The 27,578-nt window shown below is 34.7% G+C and overlaps 1 protein-coding gene across 1 annotated transcript; it reads right to left on the bottom strand.

The window, feature by feature from the left end:
- Positions 1 to 534: 534 nt before the first annotated feature.
- On the bottom strand, positions 535 to 27,578 carry LOC145168860 (V-type proton ATPase subunit a2-like). The gene is made up of 18 exons (XM_079087531.1): positions 27,108 to 27,578; positions 26,565 to 26,609; positions 6,018 to 6,140; positions 5,832 to 5,939; positions 5,629 to 5,736; positions 5,362 to 5,532; positions 5,152 to 5,289; positions 4,937 to 5,044; positions 4,689 to 4,796; positions 4,441 to 4,589; positions 3,802 to 3,955; positions 3,516 to 3,676; positions 2,639 to 2,845; positions 2,361 to 2,544; positions 1,951 to 2,034; positions 1,214 to 1,401; positions 970 to 1,029; positions 535 to 865 (listed from the first exon to the last, which is right to left on the bottom strand). The coding sequence occupies exons 1-18, from the start codon at positions 27,219 to 27,221 to the stop codon at positions 661 to 663; spliced, it is 2,415 nt and encodes an 804-aa protein (XP_078943657.1). The 5' UTR covers positions 27,222 to 27,578; the 3' UTR covers positions 535 to 660.

Genomic DNA, 27,578 nt, shown 5'->3' with positions numbered 1-27,578 from the left:
ATAACTAAGTACGGAAAAAAAACATATTCATGTTGTGGAAGATTTCTAATGCAATGAAAAGCAAAATATGTTTTATATATACTCTATTGTCGGCACATATCCTGGAATACACCATTCACTTTAAGCTTCACCTAGAAAAACTTATACAAAGAAGTTTTTGCACAAAGAAGTGTATGTAAATTTATGATTAATCACTATATTTTGTATTACTATCAATGTTATTAATTTATCAATCGTATATTACATGGGTTTTAACCATCAAAATTGATTTTATTTTGTAATCGTGGTTCCCACGGGTTATAACCTAGTATTTTTATAAACTAAAATTTGTTTCCATCAATATATTATATGTGGACAATGACAAGAAAACCTGTTAACTTGTGTCATGTAATTATAATTCAAATCAGCAGTCTACTAATTATAGATTTCTGAAAATAAAATGTGGTAATAATAAATCATAACAAAGCACAACGTGTTGTATAAAGAATAAATGAGAATACAATTGCTATAATAAAAGGAATGGAAAGTACCTTGCTATTTTTTGCATCAAGTCCTAGAAATAAAAAAGAAAAGGTAATAGAGTCATCAGAGGGAAAATCAACCTTCTGTCACTTATAGTAGCAACAACATCTTCATAATAGGTTGTTTGCATGTATGCCATTATTCTTCGTTATCACTAATTAAAGCAAATGAAAAGGGGTAGAATTTGTAGCCATCTCCTTGGTAGAATTTGTTTTGGAATTCAACCCAATGAAGTCTCAAGGCATGCAGGAAAGCACTGAGGGTTTCCATTACTAGCAACACACCCACAGTTGCAAAAATAAATACGATAATACCAATTATAAATATCGTCACACTGTTGTATCTGTAGTCAGAGAATATTATTATATTAGTTGAGACATTAATTAATTGGTATGATCGAGTTGAAAGAACTATTGTTTAGATCATGAGGGCAATATGGTAACTTACCCCCAGGAAAGAACTAGAACCTTCTCATAAAATACACTCGAAAGCTCCGAATGTGCTAGACTGAAAATAAATAAGATTAAAAATTAATTACGATTCAGTTGTAGAAACTAGAAACAATGACAGTATACCATAGATATATGAAAGGTAAATTATAATGTTGTTCTGATCCATCTTTTTTTTTTTTTTTTTTCATTTTAATCAATTTTATAAACATTTTTAAACTTCGAAGAAGTTTGTAAGTCACCTTAGAGCCCATAGACGAAGGTAGGAAGCAGTGTTGGATACTGAACCAAGAACAAACTCAATTGTATGTATTAGTTGATGCACCAAAATTTCACTAAATTCAAACTCCTCACGTCGCCCATTATTCCTCTCTTGTTCAAGATTTTCATCATAGCTGTGAAGTGGTTGGTAGGCCCCACCTCGGTGTCTCTAATAAATTAATAATGTAACAGTACACTAATTATTTTAAAGAAAATAAATTAATAAGAAAATATCAATTTAGACCATCTCCAACTCATCTCCATTTTTTCCCCCATAAATGGAGTAAATAGTGTTTCTTCTCCAACCCTACTCCATTTTCTACCCCATTTTTTATCCCAAAAAGTATATTCCTAGAATATTCCATTTTTATAACTTATATATATATATATATATTGTCAAATACATCCCTCTACTAATTAAACTCTATATTTATGATTAATTAATATAAATTAGTATATAACATAATATTATAAATATTAATTATTGCATTTAAATTATAATTAGTAGATAAAATAAACTAAAAATGTATAAAATAAAAATAAGAGGGACTAAAATTGGCAACCAAACTTCACCTCCATTTTTGGAGATATGCATAAGTATTCCCCCATATATGGGGGATACTATTCATATCTCCAAAAATGGAGATGAAAATGGGATAGGGTTGGAGAAGAATGGGGGAAGAAATGGAGTTTGGGGGTGGGTTGGAGATGCCCTTACTTCTTCATGTTGTTTCTTCAAAAGAAATGGCTTTGGAATCAGCATCCATGGTACAGCAACAAGTGCCATAAATAGCAGCAGTAACTGACACAAGAGGAAACAATTACAATTCATTTTAGAGTAAAACTAGGGTGATATGGTCGTAATCAATAAATTTTCTATTAGGCAGGGACCATTTTTGAAATCTTTTTAAAACATATTGACCGTTTCTGTTAAGAAAATCTGCACAGGGACCTTTTCTGTAAATTACAGGGAGAGTTTTTGTAATTTATTTTCTACATAGGGACCAAACCTGCCAACATACAAAAGTCTTAAACACATTGACCGTTTCTATAAAAAGAAAATCCGCACATGTCGATGGTTAAATATGTAATTAAATTAGTGAGTTTTTATGTCCGAGTAAATGAAACCTGGAAATATTTCTGGCCGAAAAAAAGCTCATTATCTTCTAAATCGTCCATGGGACTGAGGAACATGTATATCATTACATGGTATAAATCAGCTTGTGAACCCGTGCACCATTTCAAAATAATTAATAGAGAAAGGTAGCCAAATAAACTGTTGAGAAATATCATTTGGGGGACAAACTGGTACCTGAAAAAAGACATAACATAATAGATTGTACTGTGTTTGTGTTTGGATTGAGACTGATGTAAGTTGGATAAAAAGTACAGTTTATATTTTTTACCAGGTGTCGATATCGTTTCGAAAAAACTTTGCGTTAAAATAACTTAAAATGATTCCAAGGTTCATTTGAGCGACTCCGAGTAAGATTGACATTTTCATTTTGAGGGAGTTGAGAAATGGTAATTCACTTCGGGTTCCATGCCAAACAGGATCCACACCAAATGGGTAAGTATCTCGTACCTTGATCAATCCTATAGTAGTCGCATCTCTACAATAAAGTTTTGGGTTTATGTTAAAATCAGGGAAGGAATAGAATGATTCATTGCTCTAGAATTATAAAAATAAAAGATTGTTTGTTTAATTATGTTTTGCCTAATGGAATGGACCATTCTTGAAAGAATGAGACTTCCTTTTATTTTGTTTATTTCCATTCCTTAGCCACGGTATTCTTTTTACATTGGATCATGGGATGAAATGGAATGAAAAGTTGCAACAAAGCCCAATTTTATTTATATGATTTTTAATGAAGCAAATCTTTTTAACAAGTTTTTTATTATGTTAATCAAACTACAATAATATTATGTAAAATATATGAAACTATTTTTTTTATTATAACTTATTTGGGTTTTAATGAGCTTTTAGGGTGGTAATTTTTTTTTGTTCATTAACTACTATAAACTAATAAAAAAAATTGAGCTTCTTGCAATCTAGTGTTTGGTGAGACCACTAAAATAGCTTATAAGCTAACTTTTTAAAAAGATATTTCAGATAGTTTGTTGATAACCTCAAGGGGTTTTCCTACAAGTTTTACAAATATGCTGTTATATGTTAGTTTTTAATTATATATGTAAATGTCCTTTTATTTCATTTTACATTTGGAAAAAAACTGGCGTTTTAGCTAAAAGCTAGCTTTTCAACTGGTCTGTCGAAGCACAAACCTGCAGGAAGGATCACGGCAGGCATACGCGGATTGCCCAAATAACTCATACGGGACAGAAAAGAACTCGTTATATATAAATCCCGTGTAAATCGAGAAAATTGACATCATTATAATAACATAACGACCACCAAATGCCATTTCCATGATATCTCCTAGTTTCTGTTACCCATAAAATAAAACAAAATTCAATGACCTTACATAAACAACTAGTATATTCATAAAGTGAGGAAGGTAGTTTTTTCTTTTTTTATTAAATTAGCATAGAAAAGCAAGAACAAAAATACCTGACTGGAGTATGTTTTTTCTCTTAGAATAAGATACATTGTTGCAAGAAATAAGCATATACCATGGCCCCAATCTCCAAACATGACAGCAAACAGGAATGGAAAAGTAACAACTGTGTATACACCAGGATTTGCTTCTTGGTACTTTGCCACCCTAAAAACAGTAAATAACTTCATGACTTATTAAATGACTTAATGGAGTCATAGATAAATATATGGAATGTGGATCTTTCTTTCCGAATCCTTTTTCGAGCTTTTTCGTTGAATATATTACATCTTATGTTATCAATGTTATATTTCAAGATTTTTTGTTCTCAATTTTTCTACTAATATACTGAAAACTGTTTATTGGTTGTTTAAAGGGTAAAGTGGTAATTTACTCACATTCAAGACAATTTATTTGATCCAAAAAGGAAACACTCTTTATGTATATAGCACTTACTCTAGAGAAACATCATAATCTAATCAGTATTTTATCCATCCCTACTAGTCAAGGATGTAGGTTTTTTTATTTCCTTTATTAATATGAGTCTTTTCCCTTTTTCTGTATTACGAATATAATAATGTTGTGTTGTTGTAACATTGTTTTCACACACTAAACAAACTTACAATAGTGTAGAAAAGAAAGCAAAAGCTTACCCATAAGCATTTACGATCTCTTGAAATGAATTAGTAAATTTATTTGTGCGCAAATACGTTGGGGGTGATTCCTTAGAAGTCAGAATCTCAAATATGGCGCCTATTTGTGAGTTACTATCCACAGTTGCTTTCATCAATGCCTTCTGGATCTAAAATAAAAAAATAAAGATTGAAAGCATTTAATATCATTAAATCATATCATATATATTAATGACAAACTCTTCATGGAGATTGTTTACATAATATACCTGACTTGTAGCAAAAACAGGACACCACCCTTCAGCCACAAGACACTTTTTGGTCACATCAAAACAAAGCATATTCAAAGTGTAGTAAATTGATTTCTCTTTCTTGACCTTGCATTAAGTAAAACCACAAGTTTTGGAAAAAGTATTAGTGATTAAACAAAATACTACAAGATTACAGTTAAATTAGTTGACATATATACGTTGCTATTTCTTGGATTTAACCCCAAATTTAGACTGATGAAACATACCAGATTGTTCCACTGTTCATATTGATGACTAATAGCATGTACCACGTGTCTCCAGTGATGTTTTCCAACATCAATAGTGGTTTTTAGCTCCGAAAGTTTCCCAGTTACCTATATAGAAATTTAAATCAACAATTTTATCTCTGTTTTCCTCAAACATATATAAATAAATAAATTTAATCAATTACATTAAATCCATAACCAAAATGAGCATATACCTCTGTAACCATCTGCTGTTGTTTTCCTATGTCATCAGTAAACGGATAACGATTTGCACCAAATGCATCACATATTTTCAACACCTTGTTCTTAGCCCTTTCTCCAGAATGGAATACAATGAACACATTTTTCTCCACCTTTCAAAAGTGAAAACAAAACATTTTTCAAATCCCAATTTACTTTTTTTTTTAAATGAATTTGAGTGTAACCTTTTGTTCAGAAACAGGATCAATAACAGGCTGTTCAATGGAATATTGCTTTAAGAAGACATTGCCTCTTGTTGCACGAAACAAGATCCTTTCAAAAGCCATTGATTTATCTCTTTGGATAAGACCACTCACATACCCCAGCTTCACTTGCTTTGAAAGATCTGTTATTTCCTTAAAGAAAGAAAAAAAAAGCGAGTGTAATCACAAAGTGGGATTGGAATGGAATTGAATTCCGATTCCAGTGAGAAGTTAATAGTAAATGAGTACTTGTTCTAATAACAGAGGGCTATCGAGTGATCTTTCTACACGTCTATGTTCATGTTCTCTCTGCTGAGCTGTAGCACTCCTTTGAGCAGAATTAAAAACCTCACCAGCCTGAAACAGAAAGGAAGAATATTCCCTGATTTTATAAACTTGAAAACATATACATATCTGGAGGAATGGAAAGAGTAATTACATTCCATTCTTACCTTCTTCAAGACAAGTTTATATTCTAGAAGTTCGTTATGAGCACGTTGTAGCTTTTCAGAGTTTGCATTCATTTCTATGAGCTCGAGTTCTTGTTCTCCAAGTTTGACCTAAGAGTTGACACTTAAATAAGTTATGATATGATAATAAGTTAACAAGTAAATGCATGTTAATTAGGATTGTTTTACTTCGAGCTCATCTAGACTGATTTCTGAGACGTGTGTTGACTTTGTTGAGGGGATAAAACCGGCTTTACACATTTGATCCTTGAAAAAGCGTAGCTTGCGTGCCATCTCCTCACACCTTTTAATCTACATGGAATTTATTAAATGTAACAGATTATGCATGGAAAAAGATTTATCTAAAAATCAATATTAGGAAAAGAAATGAGTATATATTTCATATATACAAATATATACATTTAATCTTAATCTTAATTTTGTTTTAAACTTAACATATGACAATCGTTTGGATATTATATTATTAGGTGTAAAACTCGTATATTACACGGGTTGATTAAAAAAGATTATATATCAAAGTGTAAACAATAAATATTTATTAAAATAAAATTTTGAAATAAAGAATGAAAAACATATTAATTGTAATTTATTATCACATTTATTACATTTAATACTTTACATATAGAAGTATAAGTATTATGTGATTTTAATTTTAAAATTTGAAAAAATCTAAAATTGACATGTGGATATTGTATTATTTTTAAAATATCACAAAATGACAAGTGTCAAAATTTATGAGAGATGAACTGCGCAAGTTCGATTTCCTTTCTGTTCGCTTTTTAAATTAACTACAAAAGTTTTTACTTGTCTTCTTAATAGACGTTTCTTCCAATCTTCCGCCACCTCGTTTCAAAATATCATAAAATACTTTTTTCCCCACAAATCCAATATATATATATATATATATATATATATATATATATATATATATATATATATATATATATATATATATATATATATATATATATATATATATAATACTAATAAGGTTATCATATTTAATTAACGAAAAATTGTAGCAGAAGTTGTAAGTTTTTAAGAAATAGTCTTATGTTAAGTGCATGTCAATATTTTAAAAAAATATCGTTCATATTTCTAAGTCTACAATTAAAAGTTTAAAGTTCATATTTCATTGTAATATTTGTCAAAAGAACACTGTAAGAAAAATTATTTATTTTAATCTAAAAAGTTTAGTCTTTTTAAATGCAAAAACAAAACTGTGCGTTTTTCAAAACGATTTGGTTCAACTGTTTTTTCGTTTTGAATTGTCAAGCTAACAGTTGTACTGGTTTTAATACATGATTGTTGACTTTTTTTTTTTTGGTCTTGGCTTCAAATTGACTTGGACCTAAGAGTCTGTGACATGAGCTGCGAAGGGTTGGTTGTAGGCTTGCACAAAAAAACCGGTTTACGATCCGAACCGGTGGCCGAACCGAAAACCGGTTCACCCTTGAACCGGTCCACTGTTGAACCGATCCGATGTCGAACCGAACCGCCGGTTTGTAGTAATTAGGACTTCTAGCCATTCGAACCGGTTTTGAACCGGTTTATGCTGAACCGATCTAGAAAACCGGTTTTGAACTGATTTTGAACCGGTCTAGAGAACCGGTCTTGAACCGGTCTTACAAACTAACGATGCATATATTAGCCATGATATCCTAAGAAACAAAACAAACATTGTAAAAAAGAAGCAATTCCGTCCGATTTTTTTTGAAATGGTTCACCGAACCGGTTTTGAACCGGTTTAGGAACCGGTTTTGAACCGGTTTATGGTGAACCGATTTGAGGTGAACCGGTTTGTACTGAACCGAACCGGTTTGTATAGGTTCGAATTATTTTGGTGGTGAACCGGTTTGAAACCGAACCGGTTTAGGGGTGAACCGGTTTTTGACTTCGTTGACCAGAACCGAATCGGTTTTTTGAACCGGTCCGGTTAAAAAAAAAACCGGTTTGTGCATGCCTAGTTGGTTGTGGGGCTGTCTATTGGGCCCATGGGCCCAAATATGTTGTTATATAAATTGAAGATACGCCAGCCCAGCTAATATAGCGGCTATTTGGATTCAAGGCCTTTCTTGAGAATGTAGAGCTGTAAACGAATTGAACGTTAACGAACTGTTCATGAACCGTTCGGCGGGAAGTTCGTTTATGTTCATTTATTTAATAAATGAACGAACATGAACATAAATTCTCGTTCGTTTAGTTAAACGAACAAACATGAACAATGGTTTCATTCGTTTAATTATGTTCGTGAACGTTCGTTAATATTGTTCGCTTATGTTCGTTTATGTTCATTCATTTAAGTTCCTTTTATGTACATATTTGTTCAATTGTGTTTGATTACATTACTATATTATATGTTCGTTTATGTTCATATATGTTAGTTATGTTTATTTATCTATGTTCGTTTATGTTTATGTATGTTAGTTATGTTTATTTATCTACGTTCATTTATGTTCGTTTAGCCAGTTCACGAACATAAACGAACGAACATGAACAATGTAAAATTTTAAACGAACGAACATGAACACGAAAATTTGTTTGTTTATTCGTTCGTGTTCGTTCATTTGTTTGGCTAACTTAAACAAACGAACATGAACATACCCTTGTTCGTGTTCGTTCGGTTCCTTTACAGTCCTAATCAGCAGGAAGTGAATTCTTGATTTTACCGTAGATCCATAGTTTGACAAGCGAATCAAACTTATTCCAAGGTTCAATTGGATCTTCATGGGAAGTCAAAAGATGATCCGTGACTTTGAAAGTGAAAGTGAGACGGTGAATCTTAAAAGCGAACATGGATGCAAAACATGGTGGTTAGGGTTTTGCTAGGGTTTGGCCCCAAAGATTAGGTTAGATTTTATTTTTATTGAAAAAAAAAACAAGACACATCTAAATTTATAACTTTATCTACAAATAGAAATCAATATTGGTATATTTTCTTTCAAGATTCTATTATAGTTCTAAAAAATAAGAAATAATGAAAATAATAGAAGTTCAATTTGTTTTGGATTGAACCTATTTTTTATAATCTTAAAAATATAAATGTTAATTATGGATCATAACTTATTTAATAAAAGGTGGAGTTTCTAATAGAATAACAATAATCAAGTAACAAAATTGAATTGATTGGGTTGCTAACAAAGTAGCAATAACATGTAAGAAAAATTGACTTGGTTGACTTTTTTGGGATCTGAAATTAATGGCAAAAATATGACTTCAAATAGGTTTATTTGTTTCCTAATTTGAGAAATCTCCTGTCTTATCTTTAAGGCTATGGTTTTAGGATAATTGTTTTTTATGTTATCATAAATATTAAATAGAGTCTAACCCCCATCAAAATGATATATAGAAGAAAGAGAAATTAAATATCATCCTACTAGGTGTTCCTACAAATCCTCTTACCAAATTAAATTGTGACATATATAACATTGCTCATTTAATAAAATTTAATGATATTTTAGTATACTAATGTGACACATGTCATTATTTAAATAGGTACGGAAATTTGTGGAAACAAAAAGTAGAAGGATATTTAATTTCTCTAGAAGAAAAGATAGAGAGCATTCTTTGATGTAAGGGATATATATATATATATATATATATATATATATATATATATATATATATATATATATATATATATATATATATATATATTAGCATAACAGCATACAAATATTGACGATGTCTAGTTTGATTATAAGCTTGATGACATCATCATTGAATGTGCCAAAATGATTTCAATGTCTTCAAATTCGAGGGAATACAAAGAGTTTATGAGAAACATGGTTGTTCAGGGGCTCAAAACGGCGTTGTTTTGTTGTTTTGTTGATTTTATGAATCTTTTTTTATTTATGGCTAGTTTCGATAAATGATTAGAGAGCTTACCGTAATCAATTTCCATTTACTAGCATTATGCAAAAAAGTTTTATCTTTTTCTTCTACAGATATTATTTTACTTTGTTTTTGGACCATTTTGAAGTTTAATAATAAAGGTCCATTTGAGTTATCTTTTTGTTCTTTGTGTTTGTATTGGTTGTTATCGACCATTCATTTCTTTCATTATCTGGGCATCATTCTTTCTGCTTACATTGCTCACATGGTATCAGATCATAGGAATGCATTCCACATCCTATTAAGTCACAACGAAACAACAACAGAAGTCACCAAAAGCATGACACCAAACAAGCCAGCCAACTCTTTCTTTTAATTCTCATTTGAGGAATTCAATGAAAATATTTTTTTGGAATATGCTCAATTGATTATATTGGTCATTGATGGAAAGGGGAAATTGGGCTCATACTTATCTAGTTTGTGGATCGCTTCGATATGAGAATGAGGAACGGGTATGGGGTTCACTAGATTGGATGTATCGGGTATGAAGAGGGGTAGACTCATTTCAGTACGAACCGGTACGGTGTACCATGAAGTCCGGTACAATGTACCCAAATGTAAACCATTTTTTAGAAACGTATTACTATATATATACATGTATGATAAAACATGAACATTATACCAAAATACCAAATACCAAAAACATAAATTATAAAACCTTTTAAGTCTTAAGTACCAAAAGATTAAATATTTTAGCATAATCTGTTACGGGAACAATACCAAATCGCCCGGCCGCTTTGCAATTAATTGTGTTGTTTGTTACAACTTGTAACACATTGCTTGGTCTAATGCTATCGATGGCTCCAAGAAGAAACTTAGACATCGTAGCCCTCATTTTTTACACTCCAAAAAAATCATCCAAGTACATAAACACATGAATTAACCGCAAGAACATTGATGAGTAGACTATGTTTAACATTAGACCGCCAATTCGAGACGAGTGAGACTGTATGTACCACGTTGAAAGATCTTTATGCCCGAGAGTCATTATAAAATGATATTTGCTAATGACATATGGTCCTATAGGATCACCTTTTATAGCAAGTTACTACTAATTTGATTATTTATTAATATAATTTGATTATTAATAAATATAATCCATAGTTACCTAATTCGTTGATAAGGCCGCGTACCTCGTACCAGATCGTTGTGTACCGAATCGGGGTATGAATTCGTACCAAGTCGCTCTGGGAACGAGAGTCGAATCGGAATTTCAGCGTACCAAATCGATGATTGGCAATGGGCCGATAGATTTTCAATTCGTGTGTGGGACGATGAATTTTGTGTACCCCTTCAATTGGAATCGCGATTGGGACGCCATGTCAGTGTCGACTTTCACTTTGGCGGGAATTAATGAGACGCTTAGAAAAAGTGGTACGTCTCCTCGATCTCTAACTAATTCCTCTGTAACAGGAATAAGGAATTGATAACGTTGATTTCATATTGATTTGGACAGATTACAATCAAATATAAAGAAAGGGATAATTACACTTTGATACCCTAAAGAATAATAATAATAACAATCTGATTCTAAACTACCAACTTAGGTTAATATTCCCCCGCAAGTTCAGGGCGGTTAGCAATCTGCAACTTGGAACGCAAAAACTCAAACTTCTGAGATGACAGGGGCTTTGTAAAAATATCAGCAATTTGGTCGTTTGTAGAGATGAACTTGACATTTAGTTTTCCCTGAGTTACTTGTTCACAAACAAAATGATAGTCAACTTCAACATGTTTAGTACGAGCGTGAAAAACTGGATTAGCCGTGAGATATGTCGCACCAAGGTTGTCACACCAAAGTGTGGGTGCCGTGCTAGCCAAACCAAGTTCTCGAAGCAAGGACTTCAACCAAATCAATTCAGCAACAGTATCTGCAATAGCCTTGTACTCGGACTCTGTTGAAGATCGAGATACAGTTTTCTGCTTGCGAGCAGACCAATAGATGAGATTCGAACCTAAATAGATAGCAAATCCCCCCGTGGATCGACGATCGATTGGGCAACCTGCCCAGTCAGAGTCTGAGAAGGCCTAAAGATTGGAGTGCCAATTGGAATCCGAAAAGGCTTGAAGCTGATACCCCGTATTATGTCGAATCCATAATCCCAAGTCGATGGTGCCCTTAAGATAACGAAGGATGCGTTTGACACCGGCCCAATGGTTCTTAGTAGGAGCATGCATGAATTGGCAGACTTTGTTAACTGCAAAGGCAATATCAGGGCGAGAAAGAGTAGCATACTGATGAGCTCCAACTGTCTGCCTGTAACAAGAGGGATCATCAAGTAAGGGGCTATCATCGGGTAACAACACGTGAGAGGTGCTCATAGGAGTTGATATTGGCTTGCACTCGGCAAGACCAGCACGGTGTAAGATCTCACGAATATATTTCCATTGGGAAAGAACCACGTCAGAACCCTTGTGAACAACTTCAACTCCCAAAAAATAGTGTAGTTGACCCATATCCTTAAGTGAAAAGAGAGAATTGAGTTTCTGAATGATTGAGGCAACAACAGTGGAGTTGTTACCGGTGATGATGATGTCATCCACATAAACCAAAAGATAGACAAGAGAGCCAGATGAGTTTAGTATAAAAAGGGAGAGATCCGTTTTGGACCCATAAAATCCCAACTGATGAAGCGCAGTAGACAACTTTGTAAACCAAGCCTGAGGAGCCTGCTTGAGGCCATACAAGGACTTATGCAACAAGCATATGTGATCAGGTTTGGTTTGATCAATAAAGCCCAGAGGTTGGCGCATGTATACGGTTTCCTCAAGATCTCCATGAAGAAAAGCAGTCTGAATGTCTGACCCTATAAACCCGTTTACAAGCAACAATATTAGCATTAGAGACAGGGGGCACAAGGGTACACGTGTCATTCCTATGGAGCGCAGATAGCTCTTCGGCCATTGCTTGACGCCATTCTGAAGACTTGTTAGCAACGGTAAAGCTGGTAGGTTCAAGGGGAGGAGATGTGGGGGTGGAGGTGGTGTAGGCAGCAGGGTTGTATCGATCTGGTTGTTTAGGATTAGGGCGAAGGTTGGATGGCCGAGGCCGAGGAGCTGGTGGTGGAGGTGGTAAGTTGGTATTAGTTGGTGGAGGAGATTGAGATGATGATGGTGGAGATTGTGGCGGCGGAGATTGTGGTGATGATGGTGGAGATTGTGGTGGAGGAGATTGAGGAGGTCGGGGTGGTTCAGATGGAAAACCGGGTGGGTCGGGAAAATTAGAGATGTAAGGAGAGGTAGAAGGTGGTGGAGGTGTTGGTGAAGGCTGATAAGGAAAGACGTGTTCATTGAAGCGAACATGTCTAGCAATGTAAATCCGATCAGTGGATGGATCAAGACAACGATAACCATGGTGAGCAGTGTTGTAGCCAAGAAAAACACAAGGAGTAGACCGGAATTCAATTTTGTGATGATTGTACGGACGAAGAAAAGGAAAAGATTGATAGCCAAAAACTCGTAAGGAGTAATCAGGTTTACGTTTGAAGACATATTCAAAAGGGGATTTTTTGGATGAGACATGAGAGGGGAGGCGATTTATGAGGTATACAGTTGTTTCAAAAGCAAAGTTCCAAAAGCGTTGAGGAAGACTGGAATGAGCCAAGAGAGAGAGTCTAGTTTCCACAACGTGACGATGACGGCGTTCAACAATGCCATTTTGCTCACTGGTGTGAGGACAAGACCGCCGATGAATGATGCCAAGGTTGCGACAGAGATTGGTGAGAGGGCGAAATTCACCCCCCAGTCAGATTGAATACATTTTAGTTTAGTGTTGAATTGACGTTCAGTGATGGTGATAAAGTTTGTGAGAATGGGGTGAACATCTGATTTTTTAGTTAAAGGATAAATCCACATATAACGAGTATAATGATCAACACACAAAAGAAAATAATGATGACCATCAAAGGATGGTTCGGCAGAGGGACCCAAACATCACAATAAACAAGATCTAAAATATTAGTGCTATGAAAAGTAGAATCAGGTAAAGATAGTTTTGATGATTTTCCACATTGACAAGAGGAACATAAATTATTTGATAATTTGTCTGAAACAGGTAAGGAACAATGAGAAACAATAGAACGAAAAACTTGAGCATGAGGATGTCCTAAACGTTGATGCCAAATGTTTGAAGAGGCTTTGACAGCAGTGAAGGAAACCTTGGGCAGAGACTTGAGTTGTGGAAGACGAATGGAGTATAAACCCTGCTCACTGGGACCCGAAAGGAGGGTAGTGCGAGTAGACTCGTCCTTCACAACAAAATAAGAAGAATGAAATTCAAAGAAAACATTGTTGTCAAGACAAAAATTTTGAACAGATAAAAGATTTTGTTTTATTTGAGGAACATGAAGAATGTTAGCTAAGGTAAAAGTTTTGTTTGGTGAGTAGATTGTAGATGAACCAATGTGACAGATGGGTACAGAGTTACCGTTACCAACAAGTAAGGAGTCATTACCATAGTAGGCCTCGGAGCTATCCAAGCTAGATAGGTCTGGAGTGGCATGATGAGTTGCACCGGTGTCGGGCTTCCAAGTGGGTCCAGACGTGTCAACCTCTGAGCGTGTTGTAAAATTAGCCTGTAAAGCAGGTTGAGACTAGTTCGAATGAGCTGGACACTGAGATGGTAAGTGTCCTATACCACACCTGTTGCAATGACCATAGACGGTGTTTTGGGTGGAGGCCCAAGAAAACTGTCGTGTGCCACTGCTGTCCCGAGAGGGATTAAAACCACCACGTGAGTTGCCACGAGATCCACGACTGCCTCGGTTATTATTGAAAGACCGAGAACCAAAATGAGCTTAAGGACGTGGAGATTGAATGGGGTTTAGTTGATAACCCAGCTGAGTGGCCATCAATTGAATACTTTGTAGTTGTTGTTGAAGATGATCAATATTTGGTTGTTGAACCGAAGGAGTAGCAACTGATGATGATTGTGTAACCGAAGTATTTGCCAAGAAGGCTTGGGGAGTGGCAATCATCATTTTTGTGAAGACATAATCATGATCACATAGAAGGCCATGTAATTCATTGAAGCTGACAGGAGGCACACGAGCCAATCAGTTGGCCTTGAGACCATTGTATTCCTCTCGAAGTCCTGTAAGGGTGAGCATTACCAGATCTTTGTCCTTTACTGGTTCTTCAATGTTAGCAAGAGCAGTAGCAAATTCTTGAGCTCTGCTAAGATATTCAGCCGGTTTTTCATCACCCTTCATGGTGATTCTCAGAAGTTGACTTTTAAGAGTAAATTCATGAGATAAAGTAACAGATAAAGTAACAGGAGCATAAGCCCGTTCAAGTGACAACCATACCTTGCGTGATATTTTTCCCTGAATATGCTGATAGGAGTCTTCAGAAACTGTTGAGATGATGAGCATACAGATGTGAGCATCATTACAGATCCATGGAACGTAGCTTGGATTATCGGTAGTTACAGATTCATTGGTGACTTTCTGTTCAGGGCAGGGTACAGTTCCATCAACATAGCAAAAAAGATTGTGAGAGGTGAGGAAGTATTCAATCATGGATCTCCAATAGCCATAGTTGGTCGGTTTGAGAGAAAAGGAGAACATGTGAGAGTTGTGAATGGTTTTCTCCTGATTTGAGAATTGAATTATTGCTGCCATGAGTTTGTAATCGGTGATTCAGGACTCAGGATTACGTGATTGATGTTAGTTGGCAGGAACAGGGACTGTAATTGCAGTTTGGATTTTAGGGTTGCCGCTTCAACTGGGATTAGGGTTAGAGGAAGGACGCTCTGATACCATAACAGGAATAAGGAATTGATAACGTTGATTTCATATTGATTTGGACAGATTACAATCAAATATAAAGAAAGGAATAATTACACTTTGATACCCTAAAGAATAATAATAATAACAATCTGATTCTAAACTACCAACTTAGGTTAATACTCTGTACCAAACTATCAATATTATGGATATAAATATATTGTGATTCTCTATTTCTATTATCTAATTCCAAATCTGTTCCAATTTCTTTAATTTCTCTTCTTCTCCAATTTCTCTACTGTTTGACTCTGTGATTGAGAAAAAATGGTGTTTGGAAGAAATGTCAATACTCCAGCAGATAGTGAAACACAAGGCGACACCCACATCAGTGAAACACAAGCAAATTATATTATTAATGTTGATGATGAAGTACAGCAAACACAACAAAGATCAACAGCCCCTAAAGGAAAGGATGCAAGCAGACCACTTTTAGAAGAAGTTACATTTAGTGGTGCAGGAAACAGTAAAAATGCTGGAGGTTCTAAATAGTGGGTTTGTAACCACTGTAAAGGCAAATTTACCAGCTCGTACACCCGAATCCATGTCCATTTTTTTGGACCTACTGTAGGGAAAACCGTCGACATTAGAAGATGTCCGGTCATGGTTAGAGATCAACAGAAAAGAGAAAGTCTTAGGAAGAAGGTAATAGAAGCAGAAAACAGTGGAGTTGCAAAGTGTTTGATGAATTCTGTTCTCTCTAAAAATGCATCTTCAAGGAAACGCATTGAAGAATCATTTGGCATATTAGAGAGGAACCCGGTGGACTTGAAGATAGTTCGAGGATTATGTGCCAACGGAATCCCTTTCAATGTTTTACGTAACCCACAATTCCTTGAAATGATTGGCGCCATCAAGAATGCATCAGGTGGATAAAAACCCTCATCGTGTGAAAAAGCGAGAACCGTATTACTTGATGAATGTGTTAGGGACGTTGAGAAGGAGCTTACACTGATTAAGGACACGTGGATCACACAAGGAGTCTCAATAGTCTCGGATGGGTGGTCTAATGTGAAACATAATCCACTCATCAATGTCCTTGCGGTTAATTCCCGTGGTGCAACGTTCATGTACGTGGAAGACTTTTCGGGGGTTGAAAAATCGGGGGTAGAAATTTCAAAGTTTCTACTTGGAGCCATCGATAATATTGGACCAAGTAATGTATTACAAGTTGTAACCGATAACGCGACTAATTGCAAGGCTGTCGGGCGGGAGATCGAAAGGATACACAAACATATTTTTTGGTCCCCATGTTGCGTGCACACCTTAAATCTCATTTTTAAGGACTTGGTGAAGGAATTTTATTGGCTAGCGGAGACATATAAGAGAGGCAAAGGTATTATCAAGTATTTTATTAACCACACACATGCCTTATCATTTTTAGGGAAAACTCAACACTAGAGTTATTGAAGGTTGCAAAGACTCGTTTTGCCTCACACTACGTAATTTTGAAAATATTAATGGAGTGTAGGGAGGCTCTTTCTACAACCATTGTTCTTAATTCTTGGCGGGAATGGGTCAAAAATGGGGACGAACCCACTCGAATAGTTGGGGCAAAAATCGCCAATACAATCAAAGATGATGAGTTTTGGGACGATGTTGAAAATATATTGGCTATTACAAAACCAATATTTTTGCTACTAAAATTTTGTGATGGTGAAGGTCCCAAAATGGGAGAGATTTATGAAAGGATGGACAACATGCTAGGTGAAATAAAGGATGTCATCAGGGAAAATAAATACGCAAGTTATTACCCTCAAGTTGAAAAAATTGTTTTGGTTAGGTGGGAGAAGATGACAATTCCCCTTCATTGTTTGGGATTTGCCTTAAATCCAAAATTCTATGATAAGCACTACCTAGAAAAATTGGCACCCGGTGGCATGACACGAAAAGCTTCCAACCAAGACAAATAAATTGTACTTGGTGTTATGGAGGCATTTAATTGAATTGCGGAGAGTGAAGAAGAAGCAAAAATTTTACGAGAACAATTCGTGAAATTTCATATGAAGAAAGGAATTTACTCTATGACCTCAACTCAAATTAATGCCGTAACCATGGATGGAATTGATTGGTGGGTAACTTATGGATCGGAGACTCCGGAATTGGCAGATGTGGCAAAAAGAGTACTCTCTCAACCGATTAGTAGCTCCTTGGCGGAGAGAAATTGGAGTACATACTCCTATATTCATAACGTGAAGCGAAATCGTTTAAATTGCAAGCGAGCGGATAAACTAGTTTTTATTCACTCAAACATTAGGCTTCTATCCCGTTTTTCAGAATCTTATAAATCCGGACCCCTAAAAAAATGGGACATGAATCCAGAAAGCGATTATATAGAAGGTTCAAGTGCCCGATAGGAGGAAATGGTTTGGGAGAATCTTGATGAAGAAGGCGTGGAGAACGGGAAAGGAAAAAGGCAGCGGTTAGACTAGAAGTTTTATGCTTGGTAATTTTGTATCGTTCCTATTATTGTAATTTGTAACAGATTATGATTTTCTGTTTCATCTTTTGTCTGTAATGTGTTATCTGTTACATCTTTTGGTACTTTGTTACATCTTTTGGTACTTAACAGTTAAGAATTGAAAGGTTTGATCATTTATGTTTTTGGTCTTTGGTAATCTGATATAATATGTTCCTGTTTTATCATACATGTACACTACTATGTTTCTAAAAAATGGTTTACATTTGGATACACTGTACCGGACTTCATAGTACACCGTACCGGTTCGTACCAAAATGAGCCTACCCCCCTCCGTACCCGATACGTCCAATCTAGTGAACCCTGTACCTGTACCTCGCTCCCGTACCGGAGCGATTCGCGAATTAGGTAACTATGATATAATTAACACTTGTATTTAATTTGAATATTATTATTTTGTGAAAATAATATTTTATCATCATATAGGGAATTATTGTTTTTAGAAAATCATAATAAAAGAGAACATTAATTAGTTGTGTTCAAAAGGCATGAATATATAACTCATGTACAAATTAAATGGACACGTTGAGTAACCATTTAGTTAGACATGTAACTAGTTAGTTGGAAGATTGAGTAAAAGACACACAAAGCATCACTTCTCCTTCATGTTGTCTTGAACTCCTCTAGGAGTAGGAGAAGTTAGTTTGTTTGACTTATGTTGCTTCCATACTCTCTTACAAGCCTTACTCTTATATTTAATGAAGGTATGGACCTTATCCACGCATAAGAAGTATATAAAGAAAAGTAAGTGACAAAAGGTAGCTAGTTTTTAAAACTATCCTCCTTCTTGGCTGCCGAAACCGAGAGCTCGATGAGCTATTTCACTCTCTTCATTCTTGCAATTTGGTGCATGAACTAAGTTGTTATAAGTTTCTTTTCCTTAAGACTTATTTTGTATATGCCTTAAGGATTAAGAACAACTTAATACAAGTGAAGACTAATATGTTTTAGTAGTTGATCATTGTTTGGTGGATACTTCTAGAGAGCTTCTCTTTTGTAGTTTTTGTCATCACTTCATGAACTTCCAATCTCCTATGAGAATCAAAGACTTCAAAGGTTCTAATCTTTTTCCTTCTATGGTTGATTTATTATTTCGTTGATTGCAAAATGATCTTTAGTGGGTTAAAATGATTTTAAATTTATTCTAATTTTAAAGCTTCTGTTTCTATTTTTAGCGTTTTTGGGAAAACGATTTTGAATAAAACCCAACAATTGTCTTTAACCGATGTTAGCTCCTTCTCAACGTCCCTAACGCATTCATCAAGTAATAGTTCTCGTTTTTTCACGCGATGGGGTTTGTATCCATCTAGTGCATTCTTGATGGCGCTAATCATTTCAAGGAATTACGGATTGCGTAACACATTGAAAGGAATTCTGTTGAAACATAATCCTCGAATTATCTTCAAGTCTGCCACGTTTCTCTCTAATATGCCAAATGATTCTTCGATGTTCCTTATCATTTCTTCGATGTTCCTTGAAAATGTATTTTTGGAGAGTACGTAATTCTTTAAACACTTTGCAACTCCACAGTTTTTTGCTTCTGTTACCTTCTTCCTAAGGCTTTCTCGCTTATGTTGATCTATAACCTTACTAGACATCTTTTAATTCCGATGTTTTTTTCCCACAGGAGGTCTAAAAAAATAGACATGGATTCGAGTGTACGAGCTGGTAAATTTGCCTTTATAGTGGTTATAGACCCACTTTTTAGAACCTCCAACAATTTTACTGTTTCCTATACCAAAGAATGTAACTTCTTCAAAAAAAAAATTGGTATGCTTGCATCCTTTCCTTCATGGGTTGTTGATCTCTACTGAGTTTGTTGTACTTCATCATCAACATCAATATAATCTGGTTGTGTTTCATTAATATGGGTGTTGTGTTTCACTATCAATATAATCTGGTTGTGTTTCACTAATATGGGTGTTGTGTTTCACTATCTGCTGGAGTATCGACATTTGTTCCAAATCCTATTTTTGTTTTAGAATGGGATGATAGAAATCGTGAATCATTATATGTGTATATACATAATATTGTTAGGACGGTACAATTGAATTCGTTAGAAATCGAGGAGACTCACCATTTTTCTAAGCGTCTCAGTAGTTCCCGCCAAAGTGAAATTCGGTGTTCCGATCGCGATTCCAGTTGAGGCGGTACACCAAACCAATCGACCCATATGCGATTTTACAATCAATCGGTTCTATCCAATTATCGATTTGGTACGTGAAGATTTATGATCTGATTCACATTCCAAGAGCAATATAGTATGACTGTCTACCCCATTTCGATACACCATGATCTGGTACGATTGCTAACCTGTTTCCAAAGAAACACATTGAAGAAACTTTTGGCATATTAGAAAGAATCGTGATGGATCTCCACATATAAGAAAGGTAAGGCTATTGTGAAGTATTTTCTTAACCACGCCCATGCCTTATCATTTTTTTAGAGAAAACTCAAAGTTATAGTGATTGAAGGTTGCAAAGACACGTTTTGTATCACACTATATCCTCTTGAGAAGCATATTGGGTTGTAGGGAGGCACTTGCAACAACTATCATTCTCAATTCTTGGCGGGAATGTGACAAAAGTGGGGATGAAAACACTCAATTAGTTAGGGAAAATGTCATCGATATGATTAAAGATGACGAGTTTTGGGAAGATGTTGAGAACATTTTGGATATTTCAAAACCCATTTATTTGCTAATTAAGTTTTGAGACGGTGAAGGTCCTTAAATGGGAGAAATCTACGAAAAAATGGACAACACGCTAGATGAAATCAACTATTTTATGAGGGAAAATAAATACTTAAGGTACTACCCTCTAATTGAAAAGATTGTTGTGCCTATGTGGGAGAAAATGACGATCCCATTCCCACTTCATTGTTTGGGGTTTGCTTTAAGTCCAAAATTTTATGATAAATACTATCTAGAAAAGTTGGCTCCAGGTGGCATGGCAAGAAAATCTCCTAATAAGATAAAGAAATTATACTTGGCGTTATGGAAGCATTTCAAAGAATTGCAGAAAATGAAGAAGAATAAAGGATGTTATGCTAACAATTTGTGCCAATTCATACGAAGAAAGAATTTATTCTAGGACCGCAACATAAGTCAATGTTGTGACAATGAACGGAATTGATTGGTGGGCTACATATGGATCGGAGACTCCGAAATTGGTGAAGTAGCAAAAAGTACTCTCCCAACCGAGTAGTAGCTCTTCGGTGGAGAGAAATTGGAGTACATAATCTTATATCCATATTGTCAAAAAGGAATCGTTTGAATTGCAAGAGAGCAGATAAACTTATATTTATTCACTCCAACATTAGACTCCAATCCCGTTTTCCAGATTCTTATAAATCGCCCCCCACAAAAAGTGGGACATGAATCCAGAAAGTGCATATATTGAAGGTTCAAGTACTCGCTTAAAAGAAATGGTTTGGGAAGATCTTGATAACAAATGCCTTGAGAACGGGAAGAGGGAAAAGGCAACGACTAGATTGGATTAGAAATGTTGTTTATGTTTTCTGTTTTGTACTTTTGTTCCTATCATCTATTTTGTCCCTATTTTTAAACTTTAAAGTTAATGTATCTGGATGTTATAAATTGGGTTTCTAAAGTTTAGAATCTACAATTAATATTTCTGGTATCTCGATACGTAGATAGATCATTGTCAACATTTGTTGGAAAGGGGAATGTAAAACTTTAAAAAATTGTCCTCCATATTCCAAGTTTATATATCTTGTAATCTGTTATATGTTAGCTAACTCACAAAATTGCTAATTGCTTAGCTACTTTTTTTTTCCTCATATTATATTTTCATGATCCGTCACTAGGGAAGACGATTAGCAATGGTAAAGAATACAAGAGGATCTATTATTTTGATGAGGCCAAAAGTTACCTCTAGGGATAATGAAATAATACTATTGCATTTAGAACACGTCACACTAATTTCCACTACATGAATCATTTACTCACGTCAATAAAATCGTTCTTACTAAAGATTTTGAAAAATTGAAAATTGTGTAAAAGCAAAGTTAAAAAAGAAACCTTTTCCATTGTTAAAATTGATTCATTTGGACATGTGAATTGATATTTCATCATTTTTGTGATGATTCAAGCCAATATATTTATATATTTTTATCGAGATAAAAAGATAAAGTTTTTTTATACATTTAAAACCTACTTTAATCCAAAAACAAAAAAAAAAATATTTTAACATGGAACTGACTCTTATATTTCCCGTTAAAACTCTTTCACTTGGTATACCACAAAAGCTTATTTGTGTTCTTATTTTCGTAGTGAAATTTATGAATAATAGGATTTGAGAATCTTATGGATGAATACTAACCTTATTACATCTAATGTGGTACAAATGTATATAAACCAAACAAATATACAATATTTAGGAGCAAGGAAGTGCTCTAGTGTGTTCCAATTCATGTATAAGACTCATTAACATATGTAAGTGTATTATTACTATAACCTTAGAGATCAAGTGCTAATGCTTTTCTAGACCTTTTAATTCAGGTTCTGGAGCCTTCCAAGGCTTTCGTTAAGCTATTTCCCTCTCTTCTTTCTTACAATTTGGTGCATGAACTAAGTTATTATAAGTTGCTTCTCCTTAAGACTTAGTTGGTATATGGCTTAAGTCTTAAGAACAACTTAATACAAGTGAAGACTAGCATGTTTTAGTAATTGAGTATTGCTTGGTGGATACTTCTAGAGAGCTTCTATTTTGGAGTTTTTAGCATCACTTCATCAACTTCTAATCTCCTTTGAGAATCAAAGACTTCAAAGGTTGTAATCTTTTCATTTATATGGTTGATTTATTCTTTCCTCGATTGTAAAATGATCCTTAGGGGGTAAAAAAAATTAAATTTATTCTAATTTTAAAGCTTTTGTTGCCATTTTTAGTGTTTTCGGGAAAACGATTTTGAATAAAACCCAACAATTGTCTTTAACACATGTTAGCTCCTTCCCAACTTCCTTAACGTATACATAAAGTAATAGTTATCTCTTTTTCACGCGACGGGGGTTTGTATCCATCATGTGCATTCTTGATGGAGCTAATCATTTCAAGGAATTGCGGGTTGTGTAACACATTGAAATGAATTATGTTGCCGCACAATACTCGAATTATCTTCAAGTCCACCGTGTTTATCTCTAATATGACAAATTATTCTTTGATGTTCCTTGCAGATGCATTTTTGGAGAGTACGTAATTCTTTAAACTGTTTGCAACCCCACATTTTCTGCTTCTGTTACCTCTTCATAAGGCTTTCTCGCTTCTGTTAATCTCTAAACATGACTAGACATCTTTTAATGTCGACGTTTTTCCCCACAGGAGGTCTAAAAAAATGGACATGGATTCGGGTGTACGAAAGGGTAAATTTGCCTATATAGTGGTTATAGACCAACTATTTAGAACATCCGACATTTTTACTATTTCCTAAACCAAAGAATGTAACTTCTTCAAAAATTGTTTTGCTTGCATCCTTTCCTTCATGGTTTGTTGATCTTTCCTGAGTTTGTTGTACTTCATCATAAACATCAATATAATCTGGTTATGTTTCACTAATATGGATGTTGTGTTTCACTATCTATTGGAGTATTGGTATTTCTTCCAAATGCCATTTTTTCCAATCACATACAGTAGAAAGATTGGAGAAGAAAATAAACTGGAACAGGTTTGAAATGGGATGATAAAAATCGTGAATCGTTATATGTTTATATACAAAATATTGTTAGCATGATACATTTGAATTCATTGGAAATCGAGGACTCGACATTTTTTCCAAACGTTTCATTAATTCCAGCCAAAGTGAAAGTCAACGTTCCAATTGCGTTTCCAGTTGAAGCGGTACACCAAATAAATCGACCCATATGCGATTTTATAATCGATCGGTCCTATCCACTTATCGATTTGGTACGTAAAGATTTCCAATTCGATTCACATTCCAAGAGAAACCCGTGCACCCCGTTTTGATACACTGCGACGTGGTACGACTGCATAACATGTTTCCAAAGAAACACATTGAAGAAACTTTTGGCATATTAGAAAGAAACATGATGGACTTGAAGATCATTCGAGGGTTGTATGCAAACTAGATTCCATTCAACGTGCTACGCAACCCATAATTTCTTGAAATGGTTAACGTCAGCGAGAAAGCCTCGGACAGCTACAAATTTCCATTGTGTGAAAAAGTGGGAACTGCCTTACTTAATGAATGTATTAGGGATATGGAGAAGGAGCTAACACCGGTTAAAGACACATGGTACATATAAGGACTCTAAGTTGTCTCAGATGAGTACTCTAATGTTAAACATACTCCATTGATCAATGTTCTTGCGGTTAATTTGCATCGTGTAATGTTTACGTACTCTAAAGACTTTTTAGGGGTGAATAAAACGGGGGTAGCGATTTCTAAGTTTCCTCTTAGATCCATCAATAACATTGGACCAAGCAATGTTTTGTAAGTTGTAAAGTATAACGTGGCTAATTGCAAAGCAGCGGGGTGGGAGATCGATAAGGTATATAAACATACTTTTAAAGACTTAGTGCTCAAGTTTTATCGGCTAACATCCACATATAAGAAATGTAAGGCTATTGTGAAGTATTTTCTTAACCACACCCATGCCTTATCATTTTTTTAGGGAAAACTCACAGTAGAGTTATTGAAGGTTGCAAATACACGTTTTACATCGCATTATATCCTCTTGAGAAGGTTATTGGATTGTAGGGAGGCACATGCAACTACTATCATCCTCAGTTCTTGGCGGGAATGGGTCAAAAGTGGGAATGATCGTCGATACAATTAAAGATGACGAGTTTTGGGAAGATGTTGTGAATATTTTGGCTATTACAAAAACCCATTTATTTGCTAATTAAGTTTTGTGATGGTGAAGGTACCAAAATAGGAGAAATATACGAAAAAAACTGACAAAATGCTAGGTGAAATGAAAGATGTTAGGAGGGAAAATAAATACTAAAGTTACTACCCTCAAGTTGAAAAAATTGTTGTGGCTAGGTGGGAGAAAATGACAATCTCATTCCACTACATTGTTTGGGGTTTGCTTTAAGTCCACAATTTGATGATAAATACTATCTAGAAAAGTTGGCTCCATGTGACATGGCAAGAAAAGCTCCTAATCAAGATAAAGAAATTATACTTGGTGTTATGGAAGCATTTCAAATAATTGCAGAAAATGAAGAAGAATAAAGGATATTACAGGAAGAAATTGCACAAATTCATATCAAGAAAGGAATTTATTCTTAGGACTGAAACACAAGTCAATGCTGTGACAATTGACATAATCAATTAGTGGGCTACATATGGATCGGGGACTCCAGAAGTAGCAAAAAAGTACTCTCCCAACCGATTAGTAGCTCTTCGGCGGAGAGAAATTGGAGTACATAATCTTATATCCATAATGTCAAGCGGAATCGTTTAAATTGCAAGAGAGCGGATAAACTTGTATTTATCCACTTAAACATTAGACTTCAATCCCGTTTTTCAGATTCTTATAAATCAAGCCCCCATAAAGTGGGACATGAATCCAGAAAGTGCGTATATTGAAGGTTCACAAAAAAGCTAATTGCTTAGCTACTTTTTTCCCTCATATTATATTTTTCAGGATCCATCATTGGGGAAGAATATTAGCAATGGTAAAGAATACAAGAGGATCTACTATTTTTATGAGGCCTAAATGAGTATTTTGCAGTTACCTCTAAGGATAGTGAAATAATGCTATTGCATTTTGGAATGGGTCACACTAATTTCCATTACATGAATCATTTACTCACGTCAATAAAATCGTTCTTACTAAAGATTTTGAAAAATTGAAAATTGTGTAAAAGCAAAGTTAACAATGAAACCTTTTCCATTGTTAAAATTAATTCAGTTAATTGATATTTCATCATTTTTGTGGTGATTCAAGCCAATATCTTTATATATTTTTATCAAGATCAAAAGATGAAGTTTTTTTATACATTTAAAACCTATTTTAATCCAAAAAAAAAAAAAAAAAAAAAAAAAAAAAAAAGGTTGTATTTTAACTTGGAACCGACTCCTATATTTCCGGTTAAAACTCTTTCGCTTGGTATACCACAAAAGCTGATTTATGTTCCTATTTTCGTAGTGTAATTTGTGACTAATAGGATTGAACCATTAATTTGAGAATCTTATGGATGTTTACTGACCTTATGACATCTAATGTGGTACAAATGTATATAAACCAAACAAATCTACAATATTTAGGAGCAAGGAAGTGCTCTAGTGTGTTTCAATCATGTATAACACTCATTACCATATGTATGTGTATTATTACTATAACCTTAGAGAGCACTTAAGTGCTAATGCTTTTTTAGACCTTTTAATTCAGGTTCTGGTGCCTTACAAGGCTTTCATTCGTTTGACATACTGTGTATAATTCTCAATGAGGACTATGACACTGGAGCAGGAATTTATACTCTTATATATATGTTTTGTTAGGCAATATTGTAATATATGAACACAAACGTCATCAAAACATACATGTGAGGTCAATGATAATGTTGAACATACCTGAGTAGCATATGTTCTCTGGAATGGGCTCTTTTCCATGTTGAGCTACACAAGTAGAATAGAAAAAGATTATCAGAAAAAATAGGTTCAGTATACATATAGGTAAAATGTTGTAAAAGTAGATTAAGTAACAATAATTTATTGGTTGTGCTAGATATGATCTCTAAACAGGTAAATGATTATAATATTCTTGATTAAGCCCAACACAAACGCACAGAAAAGAGAAAAAAAATTACTTTCTATATATATACGTCGACACTAGGCTTATGTAGTAGGTCAATCGACTAATTATCAGAAGTATCAATCAACCAAAAGGAATTGTCAAAGACTGAAACAGACAAAATGAGAAAAGGAAAACCCTAATTACGAGATCAGATTATAACTATTCAGTCAATAAAAGATGAAAAATCATGTGTAATAACGAGATAGATGAGGTTCATTACTCCCTCCGATTTGAAAAAACGAAACTGAAACAATCCTGAATCAATAGGCATAATAAATGTCAATTTGTTATTGTAAATAGATTAGAATAATAAAGCATACATCTTTAAACTGAAAAAGGCCGAGTTCACCGAGATACGAAATAACTCGATGAGCAGATTCTACAGGAATGATGACCCGGGTTAACTGCATTGGCTCTGATCGGAACAGATCCATCGTAGAATGACGTTCTCCTTCGGCCGTTTCGATCTAATTATTGATCACTCTCAACTCGAAATAAATCCAAATTCTAATAAGGTAAGATGATCGATTATGTGGTGTTTAATGTTTTTCCTCCGTTCGGACGCCGGAGGTTGTAAAATTGATGGCCGAGGTTTCACCGGCACCACCAATTGTGTAGAAGATTCCGGCAACAGTAAGGTTGTTGTGCAAACATATTTGATTGTTTTGATCTCTGGTTGTGATTTATAATTCGACGTAAATTGGCATATCTTACGGATGCACCCGAACGTCCGAACCTTCGTTCCTCTTAGACTGTGATATGGTGGTATGTGAGTTGATGCGTCATCTGAA

This window comes from Lactuca virosa, chromosome 4 (genome assembly GCF_052849685.1).
Source record: "Lactuca virosa cultivar CGN04683 chromosome 4, Lactuca_virosa_CGN04683_v6, whole genome shotgun sequence".
Classification (NCBI taxonomy): Eukaryota; Viridiplantae; Streptophyta; class Magnoliopsida; order Asterales; family Asteraceae; genus Lactuca; species Lactuca virosa.
Note: the sequence above shows the minus strand (reverse complement) of the source record. Positions and strands in the feature narration are given on the sequence as shown.